This window comes from Oryctolagus cuniculus, chromosome 5 (genome assembly GCF_051225735.1).
Source record: "Oryctolagus cuniculus isolate XC-2025 breed Fujian yellow rabbit chromosome 5, ASM5122573v1, whole genome shotgun sequence".
In the NCBI taxonomy this organism is placed as follows: Eukaryota; Metazoa; Chordata; class Mammalia; order Lagomorpha; family Leporidae; genus Oryctolagus; species Oryctolagus cuniculus.
The window spans coordinates 62,143,336-62,166,203 of NC_142871.1; the positions used below are offsets into that span (position 1 = coordinate 62,143,336).

Below are 22,868 nucleotides of genomic sequence, written 5' to 3' on the forward strand. Positions count from 1 at the left end.
ATTCACTGTCTCCAGCTTATGTCTCATTCTCTTTTCCTTCCACTAAAACTCTTCTTAACAATATCACCAACCACCTTGTCAAAAGACAAAATTACAACAATGTTGTTTATGGATCTTCATTGGATTTATTTTTTATTCTAGAATCAGGCAACACTTTATTCCCTAAAATAGAATAACTATTCTGATGGGTTACGCAAAACAGGATGAACTGATTGACAGACAAGGGTAGAAGAGAGCAGATACAAAGAATACAAAGCAGATTGATCATTTAAATCTTACGTTTCCTGTAGGGTGGGAACAGGGAGTTAGAACAACAGGAAAACAACTGGTTATATCATCTTCAGGCTACTTTTTGTAAGGATTAAAGAAGGCACATTGGCCTATTTGGCTCTCCCATTCTCCTGATTTCTCAGAAAGTCACTTTAACAACTTGGCTTCAGTTTGGTGACACGGAACATTAGCATAGGTGATTCCCACTTGTTTTTTAGTCTGACCTCTTTGAGGTCCAATGCAGGAACTCAATCCAAAACAATGGTCTCCTATAATTTTTAACAACGTCCACACTGCTAAATATAAACGCCCATCTCACTTGACCTACAGCACCATTTAGGACAACTTATCACTCTTTCCTTAACTACTTTCTTCACTTGGCTTCTAGGATATTACATTATGCATTTTCCTCTCTTCACCCTTGCAGGTAACTCCAAATCCACCCAAACCCCATGGAGTATTTCCTTTGGTGCTAGCAACAACTACCACCAAAGCACTACTGTGAGACCCCAAGTTCCATCTATAGTCAGGTGTTCCTCCTCACCCTCAAGATTCACTTATGCAATTGCCTTCCCCATGCCTCAGCTTGAACATAATGGAGGCATCACAAACATAACAGACAAACTCAACTATTGACCTCTTCCCTTCTCCCCATATGCAAACCTGAAGACTTTCCTAGGACAATAAACAGCAACTCCTTACTTGTATTTACTTGGGCTAGAAACAAGGAGTCACTGACTCTCACACTTCGCCTTCAGTCTGTTGGCTGTACTACCAAAATATTTGGATTCAGGCCTCTTCTCATTGCTCCACTGTTATCACCCTGGTTCAAACCACCACAGTTCTCTCTCACCTGTATTATTACTTTAGCTTCCTAACCAGTCTCTGCTTCTACCCTTGCTTCTCTGTGGTCTAGTGTCAACAATAGACATGAAGTAATCATTTCAAAAAGTCAGATCATGTTCAAAACCCTCCAATGGCTTCCCTGGACCCATGCCACCCACGTGGGAGGCCTGGATGAAGCTCCTGGCATCAGCCTGGCCCAGCGCTGGTCATTGTGGCCATGTGTGAAGTGAACCAGCAGATGGATGATCTATTTCCCTCTAACTCCGACTCTGGAAAATAACTAACTCTTAAAAAAAAAAAAAAAAAAAAAAAAAAGTCCTTTGAGCCACCTATGTGACCTCTTACTGTCACCTCCTCTCCTGCACTCATTGTGCTCCAGCCACAGTAGCCCCCTGGCTGCTTCTCCAGCACGGGTGGGAGAGCTCCTGCACACAGGCCCTTGCTTGGGCTGGTCTCCGCACCTGAATGCTCTTCCCCCAGGCATCTCCGTGGCTTACTCCCACTCCTACTCCCATATCTTTCCTTTTTATTTTTTTATTTTTTGACAGGCAGAGTGGAGAGTGAGAAAGAGAAACAGAGAGAAAGGTCTTCCTTTGCCGTTGGTTCACCCTCCAATGGCCACCACGGACGGCGCGCTGCGGCCGGCACACCGCGCTGATCCGATGGCAGGAGCCAGGTGCTTCTCCTGGTCTCCCATCGGGTGCAGGGCCCAAGCACCTGGGCCATCCTCCACTGCACTTCCCTGGCCACAGCAGAGAGCTGGCCTGGAAGAGGGGCAACCGGGACAGAATCCGGTGCCCCAACCGGGACTAGAATCTGGTGTGCCGGCGCCGCAAGGCAGAGGATTAGCCTAGTGAGCCGGCGCCGGCCTCCCATATCTTTTCAAAGGGCCCCTAATGATTAGGTCTTCTCTGACCCCCTTGTTTAAGTGAACCATGCCCCCACAACCTGACATTCCCTGCTCTCCTTCCCAGCTGGTTTGCATTTTTCTCCACTGCCTTTGTCTTCACAGGCTTTATAAAGGAGCATTGCCTTTACATTAAGAGCAGTGGGACACTCCTGGATAGTTTCATGCAAGAGAAAAATCTGATCAGATCTGCATGTCCAAAAGGTCACTCTGGTGCTACAGGAACTAATGGTGGAAGACCACTGGGAATAATATACTGTAGTGGTTTTAAGAGATCATGGCAGTATGGAACAAAACTGCTTACGCAGACAGAGGGGAAGGATAACATCAGGGATATTTGGGAGGTGAGACTAGCAGGACTTGGTAATAAATAAATAAAGAATAATGCTTGGGCCAGCACTGCGGCTCAATAGGCTAATCCTCTGCCTGTGGCGCTGGCACCCCGGGTTCTAGTCCCAGTCAGGGTGCCGAATTCTGTCCTGGTTGCCCCTCTTCCAGTCCAGCTCTCTGCTGTGGCCAGGGAGTGCAGTGGAGGATGGCCCAGGTCGTTGGGCCCTGCACCCGATGGGAGACCAGGAGAAGCACCTGGCTCCTGCCTTCAGATCAGCGCGGTGCGCCGCCCGCAGCGTACCGGCCGCGGCGGCCATTGGAGGGTAAACCAACGGCAAAGGAAGACCTTTCTCTCTGTCTCTCTCACTGTCCACTCTGCCTGTCAAAAAAAAAAAAAAAAAAAAAAAAGAATAATGCTTGGTTTTCAAATTTTCACAAGTGGATGGATGGTAGTGTCCTTAACTGAAATATGGTCATCAGTGGTGGTGAAGCCATGAGACGGGTATGGATGAGATCGAGATCACATCCATCTATGCCATAAAAAGGGTACTTTGCCTTAAGAAACTACCCTATCATTTGCAACTGCACAAACAGTAAGCTCAACAAGGTGACAGAAAGGGAATGGCTGTGGGGAGCAACTCGGACTAGACTGTTACTGGAATTAAGACTTATTCTAGGCCGGCGCCGCGGCTCACTAGGCTAATCCTCCGCCTAGCGGCGCCGGCACACCGGGTTCTAGTCCCGGTCGGGGCGCCGGATTCTGTCCCGGTTGCCCCTCTTCCAGGCCAGCCCTCTGCTGTGGCCAGGGAGTGCAGTGGAGGATGGCCCAGGTGCTTGGGCCCTGCACCCCATGGGAGACCAGGAAAAGCACCTGGCTCCTGGCTCCTGCCATCGGATCAGCGCGGTGCGCCGGCCGCAGCGCGCCGGCCGCGGCGGCCATTGGAGGGTGAACCAACGGCAAAGGAAGACCTTTCTCTCTGTCTCTCTCTCTCACTGTCCACTCTGCCTGTCAAAAAAAAAAAAAAAAAAAAAAAAAGACTTATTCTATGCATCTGCTCTCCCACAATATGGCGCTGGGAGAGGAGGAAACAGCTTCTACACAGCTGCCTCCAGTTCAACCAATAAACAGCAGGACCTGCTCCTGATTGGAGGAGAGCAGCATACTCGGCGTGTGGGTAGCAGAGTTGGGATTGGTGGAAGAGGACCATAAAGGAGGAGAGAGACAACATGCACCAGGAACATCTGAAGGAACACCTGAGGAACATCTGAGGAACATCTGAGGAACATCTGAGCAGCCTCCGAGAGAGCTGGCCGGCGGTGTGCCGCTCCCCCGCGGAAGTGGGGAAAGTGGCAGGGGGAACCGCCCTTCCACCTCCTTCCCGGTAGCAAACCCGGGAGGGCCGAGCAGACAAAAGAACAGCGCAGGGTCCTGTGTCGTTCCTCTGCGAAGAGGGGGAGCGACATAATGGTGCCGTGACTCGGATATGAAGCCTAGGCAGGGTTTAGTGTCGTTCCTCCGTGAAGAGGGGGAGTGACAAATGGCTTTGGTTTTGCTTTTGAAGATCAGTCTTAAGAAGTTATTCCCTTTTAAATTTATTATTCAAACCAGTAGCTTTAGAAAGTAAAGCCAAATTAGGTCAATTAGCTGAACTGGCTCAAGGGCAGATCACTTACTCAAACTGTCTAAAAAAATTCAATTCACAGTACCTCTCTGCAGCTTCAAAAGGCTGTTCTGTCCCCATCTCCCAAATACATACGATTTGGCTTACTGCAGTTTCCTCAAAGCACCCTATCTCTCATTTCTGGCTTGTTCTTTTGGCCTTTACCTCCCTTGAAATAAAGATTTCCCTAACTTTGCACATCTGGGCTACATGATCTCCTTCTAGCCATCCTAGCAATACCAGATTGCATTGCAAGTGCATATTTAACCACTGGTTCTCTAACTAGATAGGACTGTTCCTTTCTCAGTTGTAAATACTCAATGCTTAGGAAGCCTAAATTTTAGAAATACATCTATTCTGCAATACGATGAATTAAAATCGACTCAGATTATTGGTCCACTCATGGCCTTTCAAACCTCAACTTTTCTCAAGCTTAATGACTTTTTTTTTTTTTTTTTAAAGAATGACTCTTTTAAAGATACTAAACTTGGTGGGGTTATGCATCATCTTCATGGCCTTCCCAGAATTCACACTTAGGAATATTGAGGATACTTTTCCTTTCAGTCTTATATAAGGCACATTTGACTACTTGCTTTTAAAGCGCTGTTGAAATTTTTAAAGATTTATTTGAAAGAGTTACAGAGAAGGAGAGGCAGAGAGAGAGAGAGAGAGAGAGAGAGAGAGAGAGAGAGTTATCTCCCATCCAGTGGTTCACTTCCCCATATGGCCGCAACCAGACAGGAGCCAGGAGCTTCTTCCGGGTCTCCCACGTGGGTGCAGGGACCCAAGCGCTGGGCCACCTTCAGCGGCTTTCCCAGGCACCTCAGCAGGGAGCTGGATCAGAAGTGGGGCAGCCGGGGGGACTCCAACAGGCGCCCATAAGGGATGCCGGTGCTGCAGGCGGCGGCTTTACTCCAAGGCACCACCCCAGATCTTATTTAACAAAACAAATAAGCCCACAGAACACCCCTGGAGAAAGGCAGAAAACAGTGCAATTGCACAGGGATTTTTAACCCATCCCGCGCGTGTCCACAGGAACCGGCAAAACAGACAGCAGCGCGGGGCCCCCTTTCCAACGCATCTTTCCGTCGTGGTCTTAATCAGGCCGCTCCCACAGACCCTCGGGATCGCGACCCCCAAAGCCTCGCCTGACCACGCCCCCGGACTCGGGGCACCTGCACCAGTCCTTCTCTCGCAGGTCACTGGGAAAAGTCCCCGGATAAGGACCGCAACCTTAGACGGCTTGGTTTCCCAGGTTCCAGAGGAAATGGAGGACGGAGAAAACCCTATCGAGGGGAACATGACGAAAAAGCGCGCAGTGCTTACCAGACCGACGCCCTGGGGCAGCCGCTGCCTCGGCTAACCAGTTGGTTCACAGGCTGCCACATTCAGGTCGCAGTGGCCTCTGGGGGTTGTAGTTTCTGTCGCACACAGACAGCGCCGGCATCATCAGAACCACATTTCCCAGAAGTCAATGCGAAAGTGCCCTGCCTCCTTAAACCTGGAGCTCGCCGGCGCTATTTTTAGGCTAATCTTAAATTTTTAAATTCTTCCAAGGGCGCGTCCGTGTCCTCCTCCCCTGCTTGTGTATAACTCGTGTGTGAGCAAGTCTCAGCACATTCCTGCTCCTTACTTTTCCTCCCTCTTCTCCAGGACAGACTCCAAACGCTCAGGAACGGAAAACGCCCCTCGGCGCGCGCCAAGTGGTTGGGAAGGCGCATGCGCCCTGCCCGCGGTCACGCATGCGTAGCACCCGGCAGCGGTTTGGCGGCCGCGCGCAGCGGACTTGGGGTCTGGAGAGGTAGCCTGGCGGAGGGCGGGGCTTTTTCCAATGGCTTTGCCACGGCGGGTCGCCGCTGCCTGGGCGGGGAAGAAGGCGCTGGGGCAGGGGCAGGCGGCTCCCGGTTAGTGCCGGGCGGAGAAAGGGGAGGGGCTGGGGGGTGAGGACCCCATCTCCCCTCCCTGCTCCCGCCTTCTGGGCCGAACCCCACAGATGGGGCTGGACGAAGGGGCGGGCTTTGCGCCTCGGTCGGGGCCCAGCCGCTCCCGCAGCTCCGAGGACTGCCGAGGCCGCCCCGTGCCCTCTGGCTGGGCGGGCGGTAGGCGAGGGCACAGGGGCCGGAGAAGCGGCGTCTTCCCGGGCGTCCGGAATCGGCCGCGGCCCGGGCCGCTCTCCTTGCCCTTCTGCACGGGGGCTGCGGGAGCCCCCCTGCCGGGAGCGCCCGAGTCTCGGGCCGGGCCGGCCACCGGGCCCGGGGTCCGGCGAACCTTCGCCGCCGGCGTCCAGCGAGCGGCTGAGGCGCTGGGCGGCGCGCGCGGAGGGCGGGACCAGGCGCCGGAGGAGGGGCGGGGTGGGAACGCCGGGGCGAGCCGTGCGGCCGCACAGACAAAAAAAAAAAAAAAAAAAAAAAACCGAATGGCTGGAGCGCGTTCCGCTGCCAGCAGCGTTTTTGGGCAGAGCGCGGATTTGACAGCTCGACGACGTGAGGATATCCGCTGACCCCGCGAGGCCGAGAGCACTTCCCCGAGACTCCCCGTGCCGCGAGGCTGGCGCTGGGCGGACTGCGACTTCCCAACTTTTTTGTTTTTTCCATCTCCGACCCGAAGAGCGCCCCGTGGGTGAAGGAGAAGGGTGAAAAGGGTGCTCGGTCTTGCAGATCGGTTCTGGTTCCCAGCGTCTCGCAGACGTCGTGTTATGACGGCTGCGTTTCGCCCCGGTTTTAGCCGCACGTGCCCCATGTAAGGGCTGCGGGGCGCTTTGGGGGGCATGCCGAAGGGGGACTGAAGACCGTCCAGGCAGAAGCCCGATTGCCATGGCTGAAGGGGAGAATGAAGTGAGGTGGGACGGACTGTGCAGCCGAGATCCCGCTGTCCGAGAGACGGCCCTGGAGAACATTAGGCAGATCGTTTTGCGAAAGACCGAGTGTCTGCGTTCGCTGGAGGGGCCACCTTCTCGTCCACCCGACGGGCATTCGGACGCCGCCTCTGTGGACGGGCTGAATAAGCTGCTCGCTCGGCTACTGATGCTTTCCAAAAGGTGTCCCTTTAAAGACGTGAGAGAGAGGAGTGAGTTTATCCTGAAGAGCGCCCAGGTAAGGAAGCGCACTTTAAGTACGTTGGTCTCTGTGGTCCAGGGACATTTTATTCTTGGTCATTCCCTCGGCCGTCGCTTCCCGTGGGTCGTTTGGTGAGTTCACGAATTGACGCTACCTCTGAAAAGTAGGGTGTGCGGTGGCACATTGAGTGTGGGGCCCAAACCGGACAAGATGGGCTAAAGTAAAAATGATTTTTAAGTGCAAGTAAACAAGTATTGTTTGTAGGGCGAGCTAAGCAGAAGCTGCATTGCTCCTGGGGAAAAAAAAAAAGCACTTGAAAGTTACAGTTAATTGCAAGCACAGATTAGTTTTTCTGTTTCTTTTTACATGTTACTAGCAAGTGTAGCCAATATGCTTTGCACATTGTTACAGTTATGTGTGGAAAGTTTCAGGTTGAAAAGCCTCTAAAATGATAAAGCTTATTAAATGTTTCTTAGTCAGCTTGTGCAAGATAATTAGTGGAACAATTTTCTCTTGTTAAGAAAACAAACCCCCAGAAGCCAGGATGTAGGCTCTAAATGCAGCCTTTCTTTTTTTTTTTTTTTGGAAAAAAAATTATAGAAAATAGCAAAGCCTCTGGTTATAAAGAAGCTAACATCTTCAGGTTGCAAAGTTGGACCCAAATAGGGTGAAAGGTAGTTAACACTTTTATGATAAATTACTTGACCAGCTTTCTCTGTGTCTGCCTAAGTTGTTTCTTTTTCATGTACATACCTACTTATATTGTGAGTCCAGCAGATTAAAACCATTTCATTTCCCCACATTTTGTACTCAATTTATCCTGTCTTACTAGAAAGTTTATTAGGAGGGTTTTTTTTTCTTTAAGCAAAATAATGTTTTTTAGGTATTAAGAATGTTCAGTGATGCTTTATCTGTTTGTCAATCTATAATTTGCTCAATCCACACATACATGTGGTTCAAAGTCATGTATGAGTTTTCAGATTTTTTTATAATTAACGTGGGTATGTATGTAAGCTAAAATTGCCAGTTTTTCTGTAATGGCTTGAATTTAGCTGAAAGCAACAGAAACATAATCATAACCACAGGTGAAGATTGTTTAAGGTCTTGGGGTGTTTATTCTAACGAACACTTTATTACAGTTCAGTTATCCAAAGTTACCAAAAGGAATTGATTTTCTAGATACCTGAAATTTACCCCCTTTAAGCATACAAAGTTATTTTTCTATCAGATTCTAGTGAGTGTAACAACCATTTTTTTTCACAATGGGGTCATCATTATGCACATCAAGTGCTGCTTAGAAGTGTATAGAACTGTACCATATTTTTTGGACTTTTGTAACCAGTTTTTATAGGTTTTCTGTCCTTTCCCGTGCTGTCAGTTTACTTCACGTTGGTCTTTTCCTGACCTTTCATTTTGCTGCTAATTTATAGCAGAGTGGGAAACCAGATAACAGATTTTTAAGAGTTATATTGAAAATAAAAATAAGCAGGTCTGTGCAGTACAGTGTAAAGGGTTTGCAATATTATGGTAAGTAAATGGGTACCTGAGTCAGACCTAGGATCAAATTCTACTCCTTCTTTAATGTACTGCATAACCTTCGGCCAGGTTCTTGACCTTTCTTAGCTTGGATTTCCACATCTATAAAATGGGAGTGACAACACAGAGCTGTTGTGAGAATTAAATGAGACATGGTGGATGCTCCCCTCCTCTATCAGAGATGAAATACATGAACTGTGTGATATGTATTTCAGGACTCATTCACCCTGCAAAAAAAGATTCAAGAATTTTCTCTGCTGTGAAGGTTTCTGATAGACTTACACTCTTTTTCATGTCTGCCTCTATTGTACTGTAGTCCTGCCACAATTATAACAGGCAGTTATATTGTGCTAGCATCACATGTTTATGTGTCTGCCTCCCCCAGGAGGGCTATTAGTTCTCAAGAGTATTGACTGCGACCTGGAAGCTAATAAATAAATATTATTTAAGTGGATGAATGAGTTTATATTTGCCTTCTTCCTGTTTCTTATCAGTCTGAATAGAAGAAGTTTCCAGTTTAGGGAGATTCCACCCCACATCATTCATTCATGTGTGCATTCATGCAACAAATGTTTATTAAACCTCTGGTGACTGGACCAGTGGTTCCAATCTTGACATTCTTCCGAAAGAAGACAGATCATAAAGAAGTAAACAAAAATATTTAGTTTTAGATAGGGAAGACTTCCTTGAGGCAGTGACATTTAAACAGAGACTTGGTGAGTAAATCCTATCCATACCAAAGTGTAGTTTGTAAGGGAGATGTTCCAGACCTGGGGAACAACATGTATGAGGCTCTCATGGCAAGAGAGATCAGATGAGTTTTAGGAACTGGGGGGATGCAGTATGGTTGAAACAAGCAGTTTGAGGGGAGTATGAAAGTTTAAGAGCACATGCTGTGGAGTCAGGCAGACTGGGATCCAGTAATTTGTTAGATCTCCAACCCTGGATAAGCTACATAATCTCTCCTTGACTCAGTTTCCTCATCTGAAAATGAGTATGATGATGAATAATTCCTGCCTCGCAGAGTTGCTGTGAGAATAAAATAATGCTTGCAAATCATAGCATGGTGCTTAGCACATGAGAAATGCTTGGTAATGTCAACTAGTCTTACTCTTATTAAGCAGGAGCTAGACTCCAGAGGGGCTTGTAGGCCACAATCAAGGTTGTAGACTTTACCTTAGGAGCAATGAGAAGCCCATGAAGATTTTGGCAAGATGATGATATAATTGATGGTGTGTTGAAGGATCACTTTAGAAGCTAGTTAGAGTCCAGGGTCAAGAATGGAGGTGCAGCTTTAGTTAGGAGGTTGTCCTGCTGGTCTATGGTAAAAATGATGATGGACTAGGATGTAGTAGGAGAAGTGGAAAAAGGTGAAGGGGCCTGGGAGATAGCAATGAGTTAGAATTCACAGGATATAGTATTTAAGTGGAGTAGGGAGATGAGGAAAATAAAATCAAGGATGGCTCTGAAGTTTCTGGCTTGAACTGGTTGGTGGACAGTGCAGATATGTCCTGACACAAGAATGGCAGGGGCCCACTTAAGGAAAAGATTAGTTGTCTTAGATATGTTGCAGTTAAGGCTCCTGTGAGACATCTGAGTAGAAACAGCTCGCAAGTGGATTTCTACCCTCCACCCCACTACCAATTGTTCTAGTTTTCCTTTTATCATCTCTCACTTCTCCAGGCTTACACCACCTTTATAGCCATCCTCCACATGGATGCAGAGTCATTTATCTGAAGTGAGGAAATGACTATAATACTTTCCTGCCTAAAGCCCTTTATACCGGAATAGAATCTGGACTTCTTGAGAATGTCACATAATGCTTAGTATCATCTGACTCTCACTACCTGTCCAACTTCACTGCCCACACTCCAGCATCAGCCTCACGTGGGAAATGGAATATTAATCCAAAGGTACACTCCATAATGCGTTCTGTTATTCATTAGTAACGCAGCAAAAGCTAAGCTACATGTGTAGTTTCTGCTGCTGTTGCCGGAGGCTTTATTTGCCTTAGGTCACTGTAGAGAAGGAGGAGATGGGAGAGAGGCGGTAGGATGGATTCAACTCCAAATAGCTTACCCTGTAAAGAATTGGCACATTTGGAGATAGTGTCATCTGTTTAAACACCTGTTCTTAATTTATTGACTTGCCATCAACAACACATATAAATCCATCCCACATATTTTTGAGAACTGTTTTGTGCCAATGTAGTCAGGACTGGAAGATCATTATTTGTTACTGAAGGTCCTTTATTCTCAGAGGAGACTTTATGCTGGATTTAGAAACAAACAAAAAAACCTAAAATCATAACACCTTTCTGATACTCTTACTTGCCTAAAGGATCAGAAATAATAACACTGGCCCACTTTACTAATATAATTCATTGGTGAACTATAGTGTTGGTGATGCATATAATTATGGGGAAAATGTAAGTACATTTGAGTATTACAAGATGATGAGTACCCTAAATAACCAAGTCCTTTTCCAGGAATAATCATTCAATCATTTTTCTATAGTATGAAAAAGGACAACTCTTAAGTTTTCGTGTAAACTTGCAAGCAGTTAGCACTGTCTGGAAGTAATTTGGCTTACAATAGAAAATTTTGACTTAAGTAATGAAAGTGAGCCCTTATAGAGTGCCTCTGATGCAGATACTACACACCACCAGACCCTAGTCTTCCACAGTGTCTGTCTCATTCCCTTAGCTCCCCTTGACTAATGAGTTTTCTTTGCACTGCTTTGATGATTGCAAACCAACCTCTACTAAAATTAATTCACCAAATTGAGGGAGTAGTGCATTAGGTCCAGCTGGTCCCATAGGATCTCAGATAAGGGTCTCTCATAAGGTCATTTATCTCCTCTATTGATAACATCTTGATGTTAGGTCTTGTCTTGGGCGTTCTTTTTCGGGAACCCCAGGCACTAAGCAAAAAGTAACTATTACCTGCACACAGCCCTCAGACCCACTGGAGCCCACTTTGCCATCATCACAATTCCCAAAAGACCAGGATGGCTATTCATTCACTGCCCAATCGAAGGAGGAACACGAGTACTGTGGGCCAACCAGACACCCATTCATGAACTGAACATGCACCTGTCAACCCCAGCTTCAACCTATAAGATTTTATATCCTTAACATCTCAGGGAGTCAGCAATTAAATGACAGCTGCAAGTACTCCTTGCTGTGTACTTTGCAAATAAATAACTACTTTCTTCCACCAACCTGATGTCAGTGATTGGCTTGCTGCACATTGGGCCAATAGATTCAAGTTTTGGAGTTGAGGATAGTAGCAAAATATTTTATTTGGTGGGTAGGAAGACTGTCATTTAGTGAAGTAATTGAAACAGTTGCTGAGTTTGATGTACTTCTGCAGTTGTTAGAATTGCAGGTGGAGTTGGAGTATCTAGTTGGTATCCAGTTGGATAATTCAAGTTTGTAGATCTAACAATAAGTTTATTTCACAAAATAGATCTGGAGGTTGGGCAATTCTGTGCTTGATTAATTGATTCAGTGGCTCAGCTACATTACCCTTTTGCTTTCCATCTGTTTTTGTTCTCCTTTGCTCAGCCTGGTAATTGATGTCTCTCCTCATGGTTGCAAGGCTGCTACAGCAGTTCCAGGCCCACATGCAGTCATGACCATCTGCAGCTAAGAAGAAAATAATTTCTTCCCTTGTGTCTATCAAAGAAGAAAAGCTGTTCCCAGAAACCCTCCAGCAGACTTCCTCTGGATTTCTATTGGCCAGGATTGGGTCATGTGTCCTTTTAAAGCCAGTCACTGGCAAGGAAATTGAACATTTCTATTTTTAATTTGGACGAATGAGTTTTCAACCCTAAGGGCTAGGAGACCCTCTCCGCCAACCCCTGATTGCTTTAACAGAGAATTCTGTTGGTGAGAAAGGAAGGGGACAGAAGGTCTACTTAGAGGTGTCCTTTTCAAAGCTATACATGTATCTAACTAATTTATCACTTGATCTAGGTGTCATTTAGATTTTGTTCAAAGTGCACTTCATTTATTTATAATAGAGCTATGAAATATAACCTGTAACAGAATAGGGGCATTTTAGAAGCAAACTTGGTTTTTTGAAATGATTGCTTTGCTTTGATTTCTTTTTTACTGCCATCTACTCAAAGCCAAAAGCTAAAGGTTGTGCATCTCAAACATTCACTGCTGACTCTTAGGTATCACAGCAAATATAAGAGTCCTTTTTCAATATTTACGCTTTGTGTCTCTCTTCTGTATCCACTGTTTTCTGGCCTTTTTTATTTTATGGATGCCCTAAAAACTTGATCTTTTTTCCTCAGAAAGCCCGTGGCTTACTTGTCCAATCAGTGCTTTCTCTTCTTCCTTCTCCTTGGTCACTTTCTTTCCCTGCTTTTGAGCTAGAGGACAACACCGTTTACTCTTAGGGCTTTGTTTTTGTTTTTGTTTTTGAAGGTGTGTGTGTGTGTGGGGGGGGTGTTGTTCTTTGGGTAGACAGTGTGAAGAAACTGAAAGTAAATCTTTTTATTCCCCCTAAATGGTTTGAAGACTCAGTAAAGAAGCAGTCTTTAAAAAACAAAAACCAGAAACTCTGGCATACAGGACGAATCATATCTGCAGTGTCTACCCTTACTGTCCTCTTTATATATATAAATATATCCTGCTCTTTTGTTGGGACTCTTCAGAAACATCGAAACAAGGAAACCTTTTCAAGTTCTCAGATTTCGTGTATTTTATTTCTATTCCATGCCCCAAATAACTTCTAACATGAAAAAACCAAAATGTTTAATTTTAAAAATATTTCTCTAACATAATTTTGCTTATAAATGGGATGCACTATTTTATATGCAAATTAGATGTTAAACATGTATTACCTTTCAGCTAATGGGTGGTTCATGACATCACGTGAGATCCTCTGAAACAATAGTTTTGCTTAGTTAGAATTTTTTTCACCTTTAGTTATAAGCCTTTAAAGTACCATATATACAGATTATTTCTGGAATAGACAATTCAGAAAGTAAGTGTGATGCTCTGTTTGTTTCACAGCTATATTTATTTTCCTTTTTCCAAGCCTTAGAACTTTGTAAAGTATCTTTTTACCATTTGAATAGGTAATAAATAATTCAAACAACCAACTTAAAGATGTATTGAAACTTGGAGCTGGCAGAGAGTGCCTGTGGAATCTTGGATATAATAAAATATTCTAAATCACTTAAAAATTGAAAAGTATAGGTTCTGTTTACTGTTACATGTTGGTCATAAGAATTTTTCATGTTTATAAACAGGTTGGGGCCAGTTTTGTGGCACAGTGAATGAAGCCACTCCTTGGGACATGAGCATCCCGTAATAGAGCAAAGATCTGAGTCCCTGATACTCTGCTTCTGATCCAGCTTCCTGCTAATGGGTCTGGGAAGGCAGTGGATGATGGCCTAAGTATTGGGGTCCCTGCCATCGATGTGAGGGACAGGATGGAGTTCCAGGCTCCTATCTTTAGCCTGGCCCAGCCCTGACTGTTGAGGGCATCTGGGAAGTAAACCAGCTGATGGAAGATCCCATATCTCTGTCTCTCTTTCCCTCTCTCCCTCCCCCCCTCCTTCTCCATCTCCTTCCCCTTTTCCCTCTCTTTTTCTCTCACTGCCTTTCAAGTGAATGAAAATAAATAAATAAATAAAGCATTAAGCTATATGGTTCAGATAGTCACGGTGTGGGAACATTATTTCATCCTTGGCTGTTTTTTTTTTTTGTTTTTTTTTTTTGGTTCCTACACTCACTTAAACCAATGTTGACAAATTTCATTAATATACCCACTTAAATAATTGTTGATAAAGATACATTTACCATAAAGCTAGCATATAGAGGAAAAAAGTTTTCAAAGGATGCTTGTTTTGGAGGTTAGTGTTTGACCTAGTGGTTAAGATGCTTATTGAGATGCCCATATCCCATAATCAGCTGCTCCTGATTCCAGTGTCCCATCAATATTTATTTATTTTTTTGAAATGCAGAGTGGCAGAGAAGGAGAGACAAAGAGAGAAGGACATGTTCCATCTGCTGGTTTACTCCCCAAATTCCCTCAACAGCCAGAGCTAGGTCAGGCGGAAGATAGGGGCCAGGAACTCCCATGTGGGTGGCAAGAATCCAAGTACATAGACCAGCATTTGCTGTCTCCCAGGTGCATTAGCAGAAAGCTGGACTGGAAGACAGTGTAGCCAGAACTTGCACCAGGCATTCCAATATAGGACTTGGGTCCCTTAAGCTGGAGCTTAATCTGCTATGCCACAACACCCATGCCTGCCATCTCAACAACCCTAATTGACATCTTATTGTTAAATGCTGTGTGTGTGTTACTGCTTAACTCAGTTTGTGACATACTTTTCAAATAGATTAAAAACAAGCTTGAATTTATAAAAAAAATGAATTTTGACAACGTAAAAAGTGTATCTTTTCATGCTCTAATGTTTTATTTAACTTTGTAAAAAAATCTCATGGAATGCAATGAAATATGTAATTATCTTGGAAAACCTAGATATTTTTATTTTTGAAAGATTTATTTAAAAGATTTATTTGAAAGGCAGACTTGCAGAGAGAAGGGGTAGAGAGAGAGAGAGAGAGGAAGGGATCGATCTTCTATCCACTGGTTCACTTCCCAAAAGGCCACAACGACCAGGGCTGGGCCAGGCCAAAGCCAGCAGCTTCTTTCAAGTCTCCCCATGGGTGGCAGGGGCCCAAGCACTTTGGCCATCTTCTGCTGCTTTCCCAGGTGCAACAGCAGGGAGCTGGATCAGAAGTGGAACAGCCAGAACTCAAATCAGTGCTCATATGGGTTGCCAGACTTGCAGGCCATGGCTCAACCTACCACAGCACAGTGTTGGCCTCAGTTTTATTTTATTTTAATTTTACCCTTTTTTTTTTTTTAAAGATTTTATTTATTTATTTGAGGGGTAGAGTTACAGACAGTGAGAGGGAGAGACAGAGAGAAAGGTCTTCCGTCTGTTGGTTCATTCCCCAATTGGCCGCAATGGCTGGAGCTGCGCCGATCCGAAGCCAGGAGCTTCTTCCTGGTCTCCCATATGGGTGCAGCAGCCCAAGGATTTGGGCCATCTTCTACTGCTTTCCCAGGGCATAGCAGAGAGCTAGACTGGAAGTGGAGCAGCCAGGACTAGAACCAGTGCCCATATGGGATGCCGGCGTCGCAGGTGGAGGATTAACCTACTGTACCATTGTGCTGACCCCAATCTTAATCTATTTTAAAATTTTATGTATTCAAGGGGTGAGGGGAGAGATGTTCAGTCTTCTAGCCTACTTTCCAAATGATGAAAATAGCCATTGTGGTCAAAACAGGGAGCCAGGCACTCAATCCAGATCTCCCACATGGGTGGCAGAACCCCAACTACTTAAGCTATCACCTTGCTTCTGAGGGTCTGCCTTAGCAGGAAGCTGGAGTTAAGAAGGTAGGTATTGAAATCTCACCTTCTGATGTGGGACATCAGAAATGGGCATCCTAATTAGCCATTTAACTGGTAGGCTAAATGGCTACTCCTTACCCTAATTATAATTTAAAAAATGAAAGGTCTTCCTAGAATTATAAATTATTACTTACTCATATATTATCAAGTGATCTGAAGATAACTTCTTAAACTTTTAAGCCATATTAATGAGAAATAAAATTTATATGTGAGCTTTGTGAGTTACATTATCCAAATGAACTTTCATATGTATTTGTTTACTAAACATTCATTTAGTGAGTAGTATTCACACAGTGTTTTAACAGAAAAATAGTTTCAATTGACAAGCTAACAAATATATATGCCTTTTAAAAATAAGCCATATGGCTGGGATGATTTATTAATTCTGTGTGTAACATTCAGTAAAGTCTAATTAGAATCTTAGTTTGCCCTACAAAAAGTGAGCATTGACTGTTTTGGTACTTCAGTTTGACAAGGATTACACACTTGTCTTTAAATTTTAAATGATTTCATTTTCTAGCAAGTTGGCAGGTGTTAGCTGTCTATAATTATAACTGAGTAATTTTTCAAATGCTATTCATAGCCTAAACACAGCAAGAAATTCTTCCGATCATGTGATAAAGACTAAGCCTTGCAAAATAGTGGTAGGGTGATATGTTCAATAGTTTTGAAGGACATACTTAAGAGAAACTTTTCAAAAGTAAAAAGCAAATTAAATGATGCAGTTTTTTATAAAATTAAATGTCAAAATCATTGATACTGATTACTTTTTAAATTAAGATTTATCTGCTTTTTAATCTAACAAGTTAATACATTGACAAATTATGAAATATAACCTATCTATTCAGTTTTGTTATGACAGAGGTTCTGAGTATGAAAAATAATTGCAATGTTATGGGGCCGTTTAGATTTTACCATTGAACCTACTGAATTATTTATTCTCATTTCATTCATGTGATATTGATTGTATACCAACTATATGCCAAACACTATTTTTTTGACATAGGAAATAAAAGTTTCACTTCCTTTAACAAAGATTTTACTTTACATTTAAAAAAATTTATTTATGAGGCTGAACTATAGCAGTTTAAGCTGCCTCCTGCAGTGCTGGCATCCCATATGGGTACCAGTTTGAGTCCTAGCTGCTCCATTTCCTATCCAGCTTCCTGCTAATGTGCCTGGGAAGGCAGCAGAGGATGGCCTGTGTGCTTGGGCCCCTGCACCCATGTGGGAGGCTGGGGGAGGCTCCTGACTCTTGGCTTTGCTCTGGCCCAGGCTTGGCCGTTATGGCCATTTGGGGAGTGGGCCTGTGGATGAAAGACTTTTCTCTCTATCTGCCTCTCCCTTTCTGTAACTCCACCTTTCAAATAAATAAATACATCTTTAAAAAATTTATAAAAATTTTATTTACTTGTTTACTTATATGAAAGGCAGAGAGACAGACAGGTGGAGAAAGATCTTCCAACTGTTGGTTCACTCCCCACTTGCTTTAGACATCTGGGCCAAACCAAAGCCAAGAACCTGGAACTCAGTCAACCTCTCCCACATGGATAGTAGAGACTTGAGCCATCATCTGCTGCTCCCCAGTGTGTGCAATAGCAGGAAAGTGGATCAGAAGCAGGGGCAGGACTTAACTGCAGGCACTCTAATATGGGATGCAGGCATCTTAAGTGGTGTCTTAACTGCTAAATCAAATGCATGCTCCCAGACTCTAGGTTTCTTTTTTTTTTTTTTTTAAGATTTATTTATTTATGTATTTGAAAGGTAGAGTTAGACACACACACACACATCTTCCATCCACTGATTCATACCCCACATGGCCACAAAGGCCGGAGCTGGGGTGATCTGAAGCCAGAAACCAGGAGCTTCTTTTAGGTCTTCCACATGGTTGGCAAGGGCCCAAGCACTTGGGCCCTCTTCCTCTGCTTTCCCAGGCACATTGGCAGAGAGCTGCATAGGAAGTAGAGCAGCTGGGACACAAACCAGAACCCATATGGGGTGCTGGTGTCACAGGCTGAGGCTTTACCTGCTATACCACAACACTGGTCCTGAGGGTTGCCTTTTTTTTTTTTTTAATTAATTAATTTATTTGAAAGGCAGAGTTAGAGAGAGACAGGTCTTCCATCCAGGGGCTCACTCCCCAAATGGCTGGAATGGGTGGAGCTGGGCTGGTCCGAAGCCAGGAGCCCAGAGCTTCATCTAGGTCTCCCACATGGGTGGCAGGGCCCCAAGTACCTGGGCCATTCTCTGCTGTCTTCCCAGGCCATTAGCAGAGAACTGGATTGGAAGTGGAGCAGCTGGAACAAACCAGCACCCATATGGATGCCAGTATCACAGGCGGGTTTACCCACTATGCCACAACGTGGACCCCTTTTATTTGATTGTTAAAACTACTCTGTGAGGTTAGAGTTATTGCCATCTTCATTTTGCAGATAAGTAAACAGAAGTTCAAAGAGTTAGTCATAACTAACTTGTACCGTATTCTGAAGATTACAGAATGCTGTACCAATATCATCTCTAACTTCTACAATCTACTCACAAGGTAGATAGTAAAATGTCAATTCACAGATGAGGAAACTGAGATGATGGAGGTTTATTTATTACTTATTCATGAGCACATGGCTGGTAAACCCCCATGATCTTTAAACCACTCTGAAGTATTTTGTGGCTATTTGGTGAGTGAGTCATACTCTTTCTCTCTGTCTCTAAGTCTGCCTTTCAAATAAATAAATATTTAAAAAAGAAAAAGGAATAAAATGAACATGTAGAAGTGGGCCTGGCACACAATAAGTGCTCAATAAATACTGGTGATGGTGATGATGGTTAGCTTAAGTCTTAGAGCTAATGAGCTGGATTCCAAACTGGCATTACTTTAGGAATGGTCAGCCTTGCCTTTTATGTATTCTATTTTCATACATCCCACATTTTGTATCTGTGTATATCAATACCACTAATTGCCTTTTGTCACATTAAATTCAGTTTCCGTACATTAGCTGATAATGCTGATGTGATGTCCAGCTGTGTCTTGGGGTCTTCCTAACCAGACACTGCCCCAGGGTGAGTGTTGGACTTGCACGGACGTCAGCACTGTCTGAAGTTTACAGTAGGGCTGATGGGCTGATGGCAGATCTGTAACAGCCACTCCCTCATTGAGGGCTAGCAGCATTTTGGTATGCCAGCATGGCACCAGTGGGAAGGGGTAACAGGCAGCTGCATGTGTCATCCAGATGGCCAAGTACACTTTGAGAGGTCCATGGCTAAAGCTTGCTCCTCAGTGCCTGGACAGCTTTAGAGGATTATAGGCAAGACTACAGGCTGGAATTAGTCAACCCTGGGTCTAAGTGCTGCTCTGCCAAAGTCTGTGACTTGGGGCAAGTTACGTAACCTCCTTAAGCCTTAATTCTCTCACAGAGTTGTGAGGTAACATGTGCAGTGCTTACTGGAAACCAGTAAGTGCTCAGGGAATGTTAACTCTTAGTACTCCCTCTGAGGGAGGGGCTGGGAAGTTGAACCCTCTGGCTCAGTATGCCCTTCGAGTTTCCCAAGTCTCCAGCAACCGAGACAGTTTTCACCTGCTTTTCAAGTTGTCTTGTCTTAGGAGAAATAGCACCCCATAGGAACCATAAATTAATGATTTCATAAATATTTTAGCTCTCTGGGGACTGGGTTCTCCTTATTTAATGTCTGTTACTACACTTAGAAACATTTGACTTTCCAATTTATCATCAGGGATGGGCATTTAGCCTAGTAGTTAAAAGCCTGTTAGGACACCTGCATCCCATGTCAGAGTACTTGGGTTTGACACTCACCTCCTGACTCCAGCTTCCAGCTAATGCAGATGCTGGGAGGATGCAGTGGTGGCTGAAGTAGTTGGATTCCTGCCACCTACATAGGAGACTTGGATTGAGTACTTGTCTCCTAACTAAGTGCACCTCTTACCCCCTCAACCAAAACCACCACCACTGTAGGCATTTGGGGAATGAACCAGCAAATGGGGGAGTGCTCTTGCTGTCTTTCTCTCTGCCCTTCTCCCTCCCTCTCCTATCCTCCTCCCTTCTCATTTTCTCTGTTTCTCTGCCACTCACATAAAAAAAATTTTTTTTTCAGTATGTCTTCAGGGACACACGATATAGGAAAGCAAGTGAGGGCTTGTATGCCAGTGTTGTCAGTAATCCTGTGAGGCTGGTGGATTCATGTCTAATACTCCCAGCAAGTCACTGTCTACAGGCAGTGCTTGCCTGGAGGGTCTACTTAGGACACAAGAGCTGCCAGTGAGGGCCTGGCATATTAAGCAGAAAGTCCCCCAAACAGTTTTTGCACTCTCACCAGACCAGAGAACTTGATATAATTTAGAGTGATATAAGTAAGCAAAGATTACATTGCCAAAAATATACCCTGTAATAGGTGACAGGACTTGAGATTTTGTATTCATGTTTGATATCTAAGATTTGTTTAATAGCATGTGGCAGGTGCCTTTGGGGCCCCTCCTAAGTTCCCATGCATGTCTCATTATCTCTTACATATCGGGGTGGATATATGGCTTGGGGGAGTATGAGGAGCAGTGTGGTGGTAGCAGTTGACTCCTTTCTACTGTAAAATGTGCCAAGTTATTTTAAATCGTCTTCAGTGGTCTGTATGCTTTTGGCTATAAAAAGAATAGGCATTCTGTACATTAAGCCTAGTTCTTAGCCCTTTTCATATTTTATCCAGTTTTCACATTATAAAGGTGATATTATTATCCCCATTTGTGTATTATGAAAAATCAAAGCACAGAATTTGGATAAGTAACTTGCACAAGATATCATAGTAAATGAAGAGCCAAATTTCAAGCCCAATTCATGGGACTGAAGAATCCGTCTGTTCATCATTAAATCACATTATTGGAATACAAATTTAATAAATAAAGATTCCTAACAGTGAAAATATACTGCTCTTTTTCCATATTATTTTTCCTTCAAGATGAAACTCAAAATTCTGATATTTCTAGAAGAAACCACAATCTCAGATGTTGTTAAATTGCATATCAAATTCTTATTTAAACACTGACCCATCTGAAATTGTAGCTTAACCCTACTGAATCTTCCTGTTTCTCTGTGGTGTGTACTTTTCATTATGTTGTCATTATCAATTTCAGCTGATTGCCAGGAGTCTGGACAGTGATCCTGGAAATAGGGTATATAAAAGATTTATCTTGTAGAGATTCTAAGCAGGATGACTTCTTTAATGCACTACCCCAAAGAAAATTTGGTATATTTCCATGAGTAATAGACTCAAGATTAGCTTTGAATGTTAAAAGAGCATTCTCCTAGCTAGTTCATTGTTGCCATGACAGTGCTGGCAGTGCAAGTGTTGTAGTAACTCCTTGCAATGATCTTATTTTAGACCCTAACGTTTGCAGGGCTGAACGTCCCCTTCCCCGCCCGCAAGTGACTCTAGTGGAAAAGTACTGGTTTTATAGCTGGCTTCTAGTTTTGTAGCTGAAAGACTGCACTATTGTGGGCTTAAAAAAAAAACAGTGTAGGAGTGTTGAGTATTTTTCCTGTGGATTATGAATGTTTAAAATCTCCCAAAATATGGTATTGCATTACATGTCATACAGTAAGTTGTTTACAGCTAAAAAGAAAAGGAGCCTCAATTGTCTTTTTTAGAAATCAAGCCCAGATTGTATAATTACACTTGAGCTCATATAGAAATGATTTTTCCATTTGTATTGTCTCCCAGGCATACTTAAAAGTTTTCAGATTCTTCTGTTTTTTTTTTTTTTTTCAATTATTTTGGAAAATTGTTGTTAAAAACATAAAAGATTGTGTTTGTTTAAACAGTTGTAGAAAAGTAGTTTTTCCATGTCCTTTCCAGAATTCAGCATTTACCTGCTTAAATTGGAATAGTTTAATCTTGATGTTTGACATTGTGAGCTCACCTAAGTTATGTGATGATTTTAACAAATTATGCAATTTGAAGTGGATATCTGAATTAAGAGAATTGTTCAAGTGCTTTTAACTTTGTTGCCTGTTTTGTGCTGTAGATTTTTGAACACTCCATATTTTCTAAATGTAAATCCTATTGTAGATGTATCACTAAGCATAAAATAGCTTCAACTCATAGTTGTAGGTGCCATGTAGGGACTGGAGCATCTGTGAATTTTGGTATCCTGGGGACTCCTGCAACTAATCCATTCCCCTGTGGATACTGGGGAATAACTGTGCTACCTTAAAGCTCAGTTCAGCTTCTTCAGATGTTGAGGATTTAAAGATAACTTGCATTACTGGGCTCATGTTGATATTGGAATATGAACGGGAGGCAAACACTTTAGTTTTTTTTTTTTTCAGTATCACATAGAAAATAATTTTCATTTTTTTAAAATATTTATTTATTTGGAAGTCGGAGTTACACAGAGAGAGAAGGAGAGGCAGAGAGAGAGGGAGGTCTTCCATTTGCTGGTTCACTCCCCAGTTGGCTGCAATGGCCGGAGCTGTGTGGATCAGAAGCCAGGAGCCAGAAGCTTCTTCTGGGTCTCCAACATGGGTGCAGGGGCCCAAGGACTTGGACCATCTTCCACTGCTTTTCCAGGTCACAGCAGAGAGCTGGATCAGAAGTGGAGCAGCCGGGATTCGAACCAGTGCCCATATGGGATGCCGGCACTGGAGGTGGCAGCTTTACCCGCTAAGCCACAGTGCCACCCTAGAAAATAATTTTCTAAACAAAAATTGACCCCAGGCTTCAATTTTACTTGACCTTTCCATTAAACAGTGAGACTTAATAAGAGATATGTTTTATTGTTATTCTCTTAGTACTAATTATTCATTTTAAGGACTA

The 22,868-nt window shown here is 43.8% G+C and overlaps 2 protein-coding genes across 14 annotated transcripts in view; one reads left to right on the top strand and one right to left on the bottom strand.

Annotated features, from left to right (window-relative positions):
- The window catches only part of CEP57L1 (centrosomal protein 57 like 1), a 60,621-nt gene extending 54,839 nt beyond the window's left edge, over positions 1-5,782 (bottom strand). For 4 of the 13 annotated variants that reach the window (XM_089333855.1, XM_089333851.1, XM_089333856.1 and 1 more), the window contains exon 1: positions 5,341-5,474. The gene's annotated coding sequence lies outside the window, so the exon portion shown is untranslated. Of the gene's footprint in view, positions 1-1,724; positions 1,748-5,340 lie in introns of those variants that run through there. The other 9 variants (XM_070073730.2, XM_070073728.2, XM_089333850.1 and 6 more) reach the window with 8 other exon arrangements.
- A 534-nt stretch (positions 5,783-6,316) lies between these two features.
- The window catches only part of SESN1 (sestrin 1), a 116,939-nt gene continuing 100,387 nt past the window's right edge, over positions 6,317-22,868 (top strand). Inside the window, exon 1 of the mRNA XM_008263340.5 lies at positions 6,317-7,106. Coding sequence (XP_008261562.2) covers positions 6,828-7,106 — 279 coding nt within the window. The 5' untranslated portion in view covers positions 6,317-6,827. The remainder of the gene's footprint in view (positions 7,107-22,868) is intronic.